The sequence below is a fragment of the Podarcis muralis genome, chromosome 12 (genome assembly GCF_964188315.1).
Source record: "Podarcis muralis chromosome 12, rPodMur119.hap1.1, whole genome shotgun sequence".
Lineage (NCBI taxonomy): Eukaryota > Metazoa > Chordata > Lepidosauria > Squamata > Lacertidae > Podarcis > Podarcis muralis.
Window position 1 is genome coordinate 48,672,540 of NC_135666.1, and position 12,724 is coordinate 48,685,263.

General features: G+C 46.8%; 1 protein-coding gene across 1 annotated transcript in view; it reads right to left on the minus strand.

Moving 5' to 3' along the window:
* Positions 1-11,324, minus strand: part of LIMD1 (LIM domain containing 1) — a 40,891-nt gene extending 29,567 nt beyond the window's left edge. The window contains exons 1-2 of the mRNA XM_028750296.2: positions 11,000-11,324; positions 8,442-10,278 (exon numbers count right to left, since the gene is read on the minus strand). Of these exons, the coding sequence (XP_028606129.2) occupies positions 8,442-9,918 (1,477 nt within the window). The 5' untranslated portion in view covers positions 9,919-10,278; positions 11,000-11,324. The remainder of the gene's footprint in view (positions 1-8,441; positions 10,279-10,999) is intronic.
* Between the last annotated feature and the right edge of the window lie 1,400 nt (positions 11,325-12,724).

The window sequence follows — 12,724 nt, forward strand, 5'->3', positions numbered from 1 at the left end:
TCCCGCTGGTAAGCGGTCCCTATTTATCTACTTGCACCCGGAGGTGCTTTCGAACTGCTAGGTTGGCAGGCGCTGGGACCGAATGACGGGAGCGCACCCCGCCGCGGGGATTCGAACCGCCGACCATGCGATTGGCAAGTCCTAGGCGCTGAGGTTTTACCCACAGCGCCACCCGCGTCCCTTGAAAAACCAATAATAAATAATAATAAATAAAGAACTTCTGAATTCTCCTAAACAGGATGCTTGCTCAGATTGTTGAACTTATGAAGCGGTTGTAGCTACAATTACTGATCAGCTCTTAGTGTTCTTGCCGGCCTTGGTGTGCTTTTAGTGTTAGTACTGGTTCTTAAACTAATTTTTAGTAATATGGCCGTATTGCTTTTTGAAGATTATCATTATTTATACTGGATGCCGATCAATGGAAGCTGTCGTGAGGTGTTTTTTCTCTTAAATAACTTAAATACTTTTAATAGTAACATAAACAATAAGTGTCGCGGTCAAGGTGAATAAAGGAAACAAGCTATTTCTTAAAACAAGGGCAACCCCTGACCAAGGAAACCCAGCAGAGAATGATTTGGTGCAAGGGTTATGTGCATGCACACAGCTTCTAAAAACTAGGAATCTTTGTGTCCTCCACTTACAGCTGACAGTTCACATGTGTGCGCAAAAATATTGTGTGTCAGTATAAGTCTCTTCTTGCATCGAGGTTATAGTCCTCTGTAATGCATCATAACAGCAGCAGCTGGAAGCAAGACATGCACATCTGTACTAGTATCCTGTGCAACCCGCAATACTTGTTTACATGGTAAGAACACAACCTCTGCATCTGAATGGACGGGTGGGTTCATACATTCAGACTCTTCAGAGCCCTGGTAGAATGGCCACAATGTCTGAAGAGGAAAACAGAAGCGACTCATAATTTTCACTTTGGTTTTCTAGTTGTAGGGCAATTTGTCCCCGCACAAAGATGCCTCTGTTTGCCTTTAGCATCATGTGGAAAGTAAATGCCTGACTTGCATCTTAGCTTCTGAACAAGGGATCTTTGGAGCAGAGCAGGACTGAAAACATGCCTTGTGAAAATATGCCTCGGCTCTTATCAGACTTGGTTTCTTCATCATAAATCACAAGAAAAGTTGTCACCGGGGAAAAACCCCACCTCATGAGGCCCACGCGTCAGAGCTTAGGAGCTGTCAGTAATGGAAACTCGATCCTCTGAAATGATTCAAAATGCCAACAGTCCCAGCCACAACGCTAACAAAACCAACAACTTTATTTCAGCTTCCTGGCTTTCTGAAGCGCTCAAGAAAACTTGCAAAAAGAACAGTTTCTCATCATTTAAAAAATAATAATAAATTAAGCGAACTCTAGTCATTCTGACTTACTAACAAGGTTGAAATGTCTGCTTGGGTGTGTCTGACTATCGTGGTAGCCTCCTCATTAAACTCTTGCTAATGTAAGATTTTTCCCTATTGGGCTTCAACTCGCATCATCCCTGACCGTTGGTTATTACGCTGACTGGGAGTCCAAACACATCTGGAGGCTCCACAGGTCATCAACGAGTTAAAGTGAACCAAATTGTTGGTTTCTACTTTATCGTACGTACACAAAATGCAGAAATGCATATTATATGCTCTCAGGTTTAAGCCGAAAGTAAAAGCATACTCTACATACCTCATGCTGTAACATTCTGTGTAAACCAGGCATGTCCAAAGTCCGTTTGGGGGGGGCGCTAATCCGGCCCACCAGTTGATTTAATCCAGCCCCCGTGGCAGTATATGTCCTGGGGTAAAATCCTTAAAAAAGCTCAGCAACTTTGGTCGGCCCTCACGCATGTTCACTTCGTCAAATCTGGCCCTCTTTGAAAAAAAGTTGGGGCACCCCTGGTTTAAACAAAGGTAAGATTGGCTAGATAAATAGGTACCGCTTTATAGCGGAAGGTAAACGGCGTTTCTGTGTGCTGCGCTGGTGCTGGCTCGCCAGAGCAGCTTCCTCACGCTGGCCACGCGACCCAGAAGTGTCTTCGGACAGCGCTGGCTCCCGGCCTCTTAAGCGAGATGAGCACGCAACCCCAGAGTCGGTCACGACTGGCCCGTACGGGCAGGGGTACCTTTATATTTACCTTTAAGATTGGCTAAGAATAGGCAGGGCCAGTGTTCGAAATTAGCCAGGTGCCAGGCACATTTTGTGATTGGTGCGGGTCCAATTGCAACCACATGGCAATCTCTGGTTGGCAATTGTGGAAGGCAAAATGTCACTTAGAGAAGGATCTGAAATATTTTCTTTGAAGCTTGAATTAGTTTTATTCTGGATTGGGATTTTTTAATGCTTTAATGTGTTGCAAACCGCTTTGAATTTTATTCTTCAAAATAGGAATTGGTACAGAAATGCAACAAATAAAAATATATTTTTTTAAATCCCAATGGGGGGGGGGGGAACAGCACCTAGACATTCCATTGGAGCCAGTGTTAGGAACTCGGATATATAAGCTAGGTGCCAAATGGCTGGTTAAACCAGGGTTACAGTTGCCAAAACAGAATGCCTTGTTGCCATTTTTGAGCCAGACGGCTCGACAGTTGTATTTTTCAATACAACTTTTGGGTTCCTGAAACTCATTCTGATTGTGCAGATAAAATATCACAGACAGAATTCTACAGGCAGTGAGTGTGCTAGAGCAGGGGTCAGCAACCTTTTTCAGCAGGGGGCCGGTCCACTGTCCCTCAGACCTTGTGGGGGGCCGGACTATATTTTTAGGGGGGGGTGAACAAATTCCTATGCCCCACAAATAACACAGAGGTGCATTTTAAATAAAAGGACACATTCTACTCATGTTAAAACACACTGATTCCCGGACCGTCCATAGGCCGGATTGAGAAGGCGATTGGGCCTTCTCAGTCCAGCCCCCCACAAGGTCTGAGGGAGAGTGGACCGGCCCACTGCTGAAAAAGTTTGCTGACCCCTGTTCCAAGTGCTGAGCCAACTAGTTCCACAAATCCTCTCTTACAAGCCTTCTTGCAGGACTTTTATGAAAATGACAACAAAGCAGCCCAAATCACACAAGAACGAACCGTGGTTCTTTCTTCTAACCCAATCATCAAAAACCTTGACTTCATTTGGCGTTTCCATCCTTTTGCCCTACCACACAGGGTTTATCATGCATGTGTGTGTTGCAGCTGAACTGGCAGGTAGTTTTAGCATGCTAGACCTCAAACGAAATTGTCTGCATCTCAAATATTCTTTGGATTAGACTGCCTGTGTGTTTACACAGAAATGTACCTTAAACTTTGGTTTTTCACAACATTGTGGGAAGTAAATGTTGACTGGGGAGCAGGAGCTTTCCCCGCCCCATTCTCTTCCTATCTTTAGTTCCAAATAAAAACAGCCTAAGAGTTAAAAAGGGACACTGGCAAGATGTAAACCTACTGTTTTCGAATGTGTTGCCTTTTGAAACTAACATACTAATAAAAGCTAAAATGCGGCAGCTAGACTGGTGACTGGGAGTGGCTGCCGAGAACATATAACACTGGTCTTGAAAGACCTACATTGGCTCCCTGTACGTTTCGGAGCACAATTCAATGTGTTGGTGCTGATCTTTCAAGCCCTAAACAGCCTTGGCCCAGTATACCTGAAGGAGCGTCTCCACCCCCATCGTTCTGCCTGAACATTGAGGTCCAGCTCCGAGGGCCTTCTGGTGGTTCCCTCTCTGCAAGAGAGAGGAACCAGGGAACCAGGCAGAGGGCCTTCTCGGTAGTGGCGCCTGTACCTGTGTTCCACAGGTGCCCTCCCATCAGATGTCAAGGAAATAAACAACTATCTGACTTTTAGAAGACATCTGAAGGCAGCCCTGTTTAGGGAAGTTTTTAATGTTTGATGTTTTATCGTGTTTTTAATGTTCTGTTGACAGCTGCCCAGAGTAGCTGGGGAAACCCAGCCAGATGGGCGGGGTATAAATAATCAGCGGCGTAGCTAGCCACTTGAGTGCCCGGTTGCGGTGTGCGCATCCTGCAACCAGGGGCGGGGCGAGCCACCCATGGGGACGGGGCACGCTGCGTGGAGCCTTTCTGCTACCTCCCCCTCAACTGTGGGGCGGTTGAGGGAGAGTCGGTGGGTAGACGCAAGCCGAACACTGCTGTTTCAGGCAGCACGGAGCCTGCAGGCGCCCAAGCCACCACATCACTCCCAGGAGAGTGCTGACCCCCGTGGTGTGTTGCCCAGTGCCAGCCTTGTTTAGTTACATTTGTTGATTGAATTAAAAAGTTTTATGATCCCAATTTTTTAAATTATTTTTTAAAACTTACATTTTTGTCATTTTGTCACACACACACCCCGGGTTGACACCCAGGGTGGACCGCGCCCCCTTCCTCTGCCACTGTAAATAAATTGTTGTTATTATTATTATTATTATTATTATTATTATTATTATTATTATTATTAAATCATTTTAGCTACAACTTTCAAACAACTCATGTTTCCATTTCCTGATTTCCACAAACTAGGATGCAATTGCTGCACACAGACTTGCACTTGTAGAATGAGTAGCGTAGGCTTGCTCTGAAAATTCCCACATGCGCAACGTAAGCCAAAGCTCTGGATAACTCAATGCTCCTATCGTGTTCAAAACCAATCCCGCCACTTACACTTAAATAACTATCAGGAGATTAAAGGGGTGGGGACACAATATTCTACAGCGATGAATTTCTCAATGTATTCCATGCAAATATATGTCACCAGGAAGCAATTCCTACGTTACATTTTCTTCATGGGTGTGCCTTTAGAATCACTAGACTAGAAAAGTACACATTGGGTTGGATCCAGACCTCGCCCCCGGCAGTAGCATCCCCTAAGTGGAGTTCTGCTCAGGAAAGCACGAGAAGAGCAGAGCAGAAAGGCCATTTTTGCCACCCCCACCTGCAGCCTCCAGCACTGCCTTTGAGGCTGCTCCAACTCTCAGGAGCACATTTTTAGGGGGCACAGGGGTGCGGGAAATGAGTGGACATCGACTACTCCGCCACTGCCATTCCTTCTCTGGATCAAAAGACTTCTGTGGATGCAAAGAGTCCTGCCATTCATGTCTGGAACCTAGCCACAGAAAATATTCTTCCAGAAATTAAATGTATGTGGATTCCCCACCCCACCCCAGGGAAGAAAAAAAAAGAGAGAGAGTGTGCGATCAAGATATTGCATTCTTTGCAGCTCCTGAAAAAAACAAACACAAAGAGGATTTCAATTCCAAAAGAATGTTTCCCATGCTCTTTCCTTTGGCAGAATCGTTCTGAAAATAGTCCTATAGAGCAAAGCCTTATGTTGGAAGAGGCCTGGAGTCAACTGTATACATTCTCTAATATTTCGTCAGTGATGCTGCCCCCTACATCCTTCTCAGGCTTTTCCTGAGGTGGTGGGGGTCTATTATTGGATTCCAAGGGGACTTGAAGTAGCCTCAGCTTTCCTCTTTCCCACAAGTACGTTAATTAAAATAATCTTACACACCCACTGTCTAGACCTTCTGTTGCCAAAATTACTATTGTGTTTCATTACGTGCTTTCAGGGAGATCAAAGTAGACCGCTCGCGATGCTATTTAGTGAAGGGCAAAAGCCAAAACTCACTCCCCGAGTTTAGACGCGCTATATTGGTACACGTCTACTTCTCCAGAGCACATTTATACACTGTCATTCAGCCTGACTGGTTTCCGCACAACGTGGAGCCTCACTCCTCAGAAAAGCAAAATCCAAAATACAGCTCACATGACCACTTCTTGACACCAGGTGATTCTTATTCTGCGCAGATTGCATCATGTCCATGATTAGAAAGAAGACTGTCTGAAACAACTGCATCTTGCACTCAGGACAATTTTTCAGCTTGCTCCCCCCGCAAAAAACAACCAAACCTCAGCACAGATGAGCAACTGCATGCACAAGTAAAATCCAAAAGCAACTGTGTGAATTGGGGCCTAGCCTACCATTAATGTGGCTGTCTGTGAATTTGGGCTTTCAGGTTAAGACAGAAAGTTCTAGGAAATAACTAATATTAAATCACAGTCCTTGCCTAATCTGGTATGCCCTAGTTTCAATTTTACCTAGACAAGAGCTAAACTGTGCAGCCCCACAAACTTCCTAATTACAAATTAGCATCTTCCTGAGATAAAGAAAAAAATTTAGTGTTAAGACAAAATTGTTGTTAAGTCCATCACCAAAAGAAAGCCGGCGTAGCATAGTGGTTATGAACATTAACCTATGAGCAGGGAAATCCTAAATTTAAATCTCAAGCTCACTGATTGGCTTCTCTATCTATCATGTGGCGTTAACAACACAGGTCTACAGCTGGAGACCACAGGGAAAGACTTCTACTCTCATGGTCCACTTGTGAACTGCTAGAGACATCCAGCTTGCCACAGAATGCTGGAGAGGATGACAAACCTTGGGCCGACCCAAGGAGGCCATTCTTATGCTCAAGAAAATGATTTGTTGAACCTTCCTGGAAATTATAGGGCAGGAATTACATGCTTTCAGAAACCGAAGTTGTTGGATCACATCTCCCATCATCTGTGACCACTGGCCATGGTAGCTGGGCCTGATAGGGCCTGTAGTCCAACATCTGGAGGACAACATGTTGGCTACCCTGGCCCAGTAGTGTGGAGGGCACAGGGTGCAAAAATTGTTAGGGGCGCAAAATTTCAACACAAAATCTCAACACAGCTGTGCGCTTCCATTGCTGGGCTCCACTGAAAACGGCTTCCCCATGCAAAGCAGTCAGAGACCTCTGCAGATAATAGAATAACTCTTATTTTCTTACTTCTGCGGCTGCAATCTCCTGGGTGACACGAACACCATTAGGCAATTGAATGTGCACCCTCCCACCCAGCCCTCCGCACGGTCCCCGGGTGCTGGCAGCCCTCGCTATGCTACTGCCCTGCTCTGGCCTACCATATCCCTGTTAAGTGACAGCAACTGTAAGGCTAGGAAAAAAATGTAAGTAGCAATGTGACGTTGTTCTCTTATCTGCACGCTCTTGGAAGCGTTTTAAATATAAGAATCAAGTAGGATAGAAGAGTGATGGATTCACTGTACTGATGCTGTTACAATTGGGGACACTTAGCCCTATGATCTACCACTGGAAAAGTAAGAGAGGCATGTGTAATTAGTGGCAAAATTATCTCCCGTTTTCAATAAAGCCAGCAACAGATCTACCATTTGCGATCATACGGTCAACCTCTACTCATTAAGCTACAGGCCGGCTGTTCAGCTTCTCTAAAGGTCAGTGCCCCACCTGGCAAAGAAGCAAATGGAAAAACACACAAGCTACTACTGTCAGAATTGCATAATGAGCATACCATGATAACAGATTTAAAGCCTCGTCAAGAATGTGCCCTAATGAGAAAACACCAAATATGCTGAGCACCTGCTAGTAGAAAACCAAGAAAACCAAGAAGAATGACTAAGTAAGGTGAGCCAACGGTCCAATTACTTCTTTAACCTGTGGCAGCCTGGGCACTGAATCTAACTGGGCACACTCAGCTGGTTTAGTGGCAAGGGAGCAAGTAAGTCCTCTTGCATGTGAGAGGCTGCAGAAGAACAAGGCAAGGGACATGCGTCGTATAAGTGCCCCATAGAATCCTTTTTGGCCCAGCTGGCTGCCCCATACACAAAGTCTCGGGTTCGTTCAAAAGGGCACCCTCTCTGGGGAGCATTCTCAGTTTACATGCTGACCCATTTCTATTGTTCTATATCACCCCACCTCTTCCAGAGAGGAGTGGGGCGACTGAGAGGTAGCCGCCTTCCTTGGTAACAGAGTGGCAGGGATGAGACTTGACTCCTCGCCCCATCAACCGTTCAGAGCAGCCCACAAGTTAGTTGCCGACGAGGGACAATTTCCCAACAATTCCTAGTACTTTTGGGTTCACCGGGTGATGAGCTTGGTTGCCTAAACAGAATACAGCTTAAAAGCAATACAGTATCATACAAGATACAATATTATGTGGCCTTGGTGCCATGATCCTTAATTCACTTCCATAGAACTAAAGGCCACTTACAACTGGCCAGCTTCTTTCACACAGCCTTTTCGGGGTGAGAACGAAACACTATTTAATCAATTTCCCCATCAGATTATTTTAAAGCCAGTGATTAAAATAATAATAGCTATAGCCCGACACACAGCATAAATTAACTGCAGCCACTGAGACATTAAAATTGGTATATCAACTTGCTTCTAAAATACGCTTCCCATTCCCTTTTTCCCTAGCTTATCATTTTCTACTGAAGTTTTTATATTAAAATTGTAGCTTTCGGTAAACATAATTTGAAAAGTATTAGCTGCTCCCCATGATTACTGACACTGAAAAGAACAACACAAGAAATATGCCTGCAGGTGCAAAATACTGTAGCATTTATCAATGAACGTATAAATAAAAATCCAATGCGCTGTTAAGTGTAAAAACACATATACCTACCAAAGTAGTCAGCCTTTGGACAAACATCCATCTCCTGCTCCAGGCGCTGCGTAAGAGCTTCTAATTTTAATTCAGCTGTGGATGAACCCTGTTCCTGCTGAGGAAGGAGTGTCTGACAGGGTAGCTTTATTTTTGCAGAAGCGGTGGTTTCTTGGTGACCAGAGTCATGCCGCAGAGTGGCGGTGCCCTCTTTAAAAGGAGATTTCGGAACATCAGAAATCATTGGCCCATGAGATGTTGAGCAGATGGAATTCTGCTCGGGACTCATGCCAGGCCCAGCACAATTGAGCCTGTGATTTTGACCGTGGACTACAAAATGACCTGCCGGTTTCGGATGAGTGTTAGTTTGCTGGTAATCTACACTTGGAGGTAGGGGAGCAGGAAGGAGGCCGGAAGCGGAAGGCTGAGAACTGTCACTATGCCTTGACTGAATATTGCCATTGCTTTTGTTTGGAGTACCAGAAGCCCACAATTCCATGCCACAGTTTGGGTTAAAATCATCAGATCGAATGGAAGGGCGTCTAGAGAATGACGGAGACCTCTGCTGCGAATATTCCGCAGGCAACTCATCACCAAACCCAGAGGAAGAGGACAACGGGGTACAGGCCTTAGAGAAAGACGATGATCTCGGGCAACCTGGATTCGGCTCATAGCTTTGGCTAAGCCCCGGGCCTTCGCCACTGCTTTCCTGACTCCCATACCCACTTTCTGAAGACCTGTAGGAGTTTCGTGGCTGCTGGTATGAATGGAGATCTGCCTGAGGTTTCGTAGGACTTCTCTGCAACGACTCGTCATGATTAACGTTGGACCATAAATGGGGGCCCATGCTGGATTTCAGGCTGGGAAACTTGCCAGCATCTCTTCCCCAACTTTGAAGGCTTGCCCGGTTATCACTGTTATTGGGCTCCTCGTGAGAAAGAGAACAAAAAGGTGTCTTAGGATTACATGGGTTCAGCTGACCTGCTCTCTGATAACTATGTCCTCCAGAAACGTCTGAACCCTGGAGACTTTCACTGTATCCGTAATCATCGCTGGACCTCTTGTCATCCTGGTATAACTTTGCTCGCTCTCCATCAGCATGCGCTTGGGGCTGGTTTGGGAAGGCAAGCTGATGGCCTGCACACACGGTTGACGGTGTAGCCAGAGGGGGCTTTGCTGTATTTTCTCCTGAATGCAGTTTGTTTGTTCCTGCAGTGCTTCTAGCCACATGATGGCCTGGGAGCAGATGCTGAATCCCAAAACCAGCCCCGCCATTTGGAGCCCCCGAGGCCGAGTTCACCAATTCCTCTTGTTCTCGCTGTTTCTGAAGGTGAATTTTGGCCATTTTTGTAGCAAAAACCCTCCTCGTTTCTTCAAATTCTGGGTTGTTCCCAACCGCTTTGTCCACTCGAAAGAGCCCATCTTTGGAGGCTTCATACATATTGAGATCTTCTATAAATTTACTTGCCTCCAGACCCAGGTCATCGTATTTGTCCATTTTGTAAAGATTCACTTGTGCCTACAAACAAGCAGGATGGAAAAACCAAAGCGATGGTATTTTAAGTGTTCAAGTCTGCTCAAGATTTCCACTCAGCAACCAATGGGGCTACTTCAGGCATCCAAAACATCCCATGTAAAACGTAATTAATATTTTTTATGAGAAAAAGTAGAAAAAAACAACAATAACGCAGGTCCCCAAACCTGTTCTTAAAACGTTTCCTCTTCCTCAGGTTATACAAGATAACTAAGTGCAGAGGGTATCCCTTCAAAAATGGCAAGATCCAATTCTTTGTGCTTTTAATCGGACAGAAATGTTTCTTCAGGCTTCCCCGGCTTTTATTCACTTTGGTGGAAAATACTGAAATAATAAATAGAGGACAAAGGGGTGTTTTAGCACAAATCTCACCAAAACTCACACATTCTCTCCCCTGCTACTGCTAGAGAAGATTACCTCTTGGGCTAACCTGGGGGGCAGACAAACTGTGGGTCAGCAAGTGTTGTTTGGGGTCAGGTCAGGGTGGTGCAAGGAAGTTTCTAAACAGGATCTCTCGTGGATGCTTTTAGTTGAGATTCCTGCATTGCAAGGGTTGGACTAGAATGACCCTGGGGGCGGGGGGATCCCTTCCACCCTTGAGAGACTCTAGGGTACCCACGGGGTCGCCGTGCGTGGAGTAAACAGGAAAAGCCCTCCAACCAGAGGAAACAGGAGCAGCTCCGGGGAAGCGGCGCGCAGGTTCCTATCCACCGCGGAGGAAGGAAGGAAGGAAGGAAACGCGCGCTTTCCAGATTCCGGCCCCGCCAAAGCAGAGGGGAAACCTTCGCCACTCCTTCGCCGCCCACCCAACCCGACTCAAACTTGGGAAAGGAGATTTCTCTCCTCGCCACCCCGCCTTCCTCAAGAATGTCCCCCTCCTTCCCGCTCCCTCTGGGGGGAAAGAGGCCACTTGGAGCAGCGTGCGCGCAGACCTTTTACGCGCAAACTTTTTACGCGCGGAACTTCTGCTCGCTTGCTAGTTTGCGCGCAGGCAGCGGGCAGCGCCAACCCTTTGCTGCGGCGCTTCTCCGCCTGACTCACTCACCCGAGGGCGGACTCCGCCTGCTCTGTGGGGGGAGACGAGCTTCTCGCCTTCCTTCCCCCCCACCGACGAAAAGTTCTCGCGGGGAGGACGGCGCGCTGCTTCTCCTTCGCTAAGGGCCGTGGCGCCGCCGCCGCTCGCCTTTGCTCTCCGCGCAACCGCGAGGTTTCCTTCCTCCCTTCCGAGGCGCCGCTCTTTTCGGGCCGCCGAGGCACTTCGGCCTCCTCCTCCTCTTCCCTTCCTCGCTCGCTCGACAACCCCTCGCCTTCCCGTGCCAGGCTAGAGGAGGAGGCGGGAGGAGGAGGAGCCCAGGCCGGCGGGGAGGAGTTGCGAACAGGTCTTTGCAACGTGGTTGAAAGGGAAAGAGAGAGCGAGGGAGACCCGGGTTAGTCAGCGCTGGAGCGCGACCAAACCCGCCCTGCTCTCCTCCCAGCGCTTGCAGCCTCGGGTGATTTACTCGGAGCCAGCACGGAAAACGGTTCTCAGTGCCCGTCCCGAAATAGTAGCAGCAGCAATAGTAGTCCCTGCATGGTTGGCGCTTCTGCCTTCCAAACAACCCTGCGAGGTAGTCCGGGCTGAATGGCGGTGCCTGGCTCGCTGTCAGTGGCCGTTTGACACTTAACTCAGTGGTTCTCCAAGGGTGGCAAATCGCCCTGGTGTGGCAGGAGGGGATGGCAAGTGTGGCAGGAAGATTCAAGGGCAATCAAAGAAACGTTTAAACATGTCAGTGCATTGTAAACATGTCTGGCCTCACGCCGAATATGGATAGTATCTTTTCAAAACGAGAGCAAGAGCATCAGGTGACAATTGTAGACAGTCCCAGGAAAATGCCAGGATTTGTTTCTGTTTTCCAATGTACGGTATTTCTTAACAATAATAATAATTTTAAAATTGGTGTGGTGCAAGTACATGTTTATTATATAAATTCAATTAAAAATCCTATGCCCTTTTAAAAATGTGTTTTTGGGGGGCACTATTTGGTTGTTTTTATTATTTTGTGGTAGCCAGTAGTGATGTATGGAAGTGAGAGCTGGACCATAAAGAAGGCTGATCGCCGAAGAATTGATGCTTTTGAATTATGGTGCTGGAGGAGACTCTTCAGAGTCCCATGGACTGCAAGAAGATCAAACGCATCCATTCTGAAGGAAATCAGACCTGAGTGCTCACTGGAAGGACAGATCGTGAAGCTGAGGCTCCAATACTTTGGCCACCTCATGAGAAGAGAAGACTCCCTGGAAAAGACCCTGATGTTGGGAAAGATGGAGGGCACAAGGAGAAGGGGACGACAGAGGATGAGATGGTTGGATAGTGTTCTCGAAGCTACAAACATGAGCCTGACCAAACTGCGGGAGGCGGTGGAAGACAGGAGTGCCTGGCGTGCTCTGGTCCATGGGGTCACGAAGAGTCGGACACGACTAAACGACTAAACAACAACAACATTATTTTGTGGTTTTATATCTTGATTTTATTCTGTGAACCGCCCTGAGACCCCCCGGGGTTTAGGGCAGTATCTAAATTAAATAAATACATAAATAAATAATATTCCAAAAGTTTGGCCCAGAAAACAAAGTTTGAGAACCACTGCACTAACAAGGCGCTGCTTTTGAGCACATGCAAGCAATGTTTCCTTCCCTCACGTTTTCTATCCAGAAACAGCATTTTTGTGGGTGCAGAATTAGTCGCACTGACTTCTGAATTCAAAAGGGCAGGGTGTTTTTTTCCCCAGCT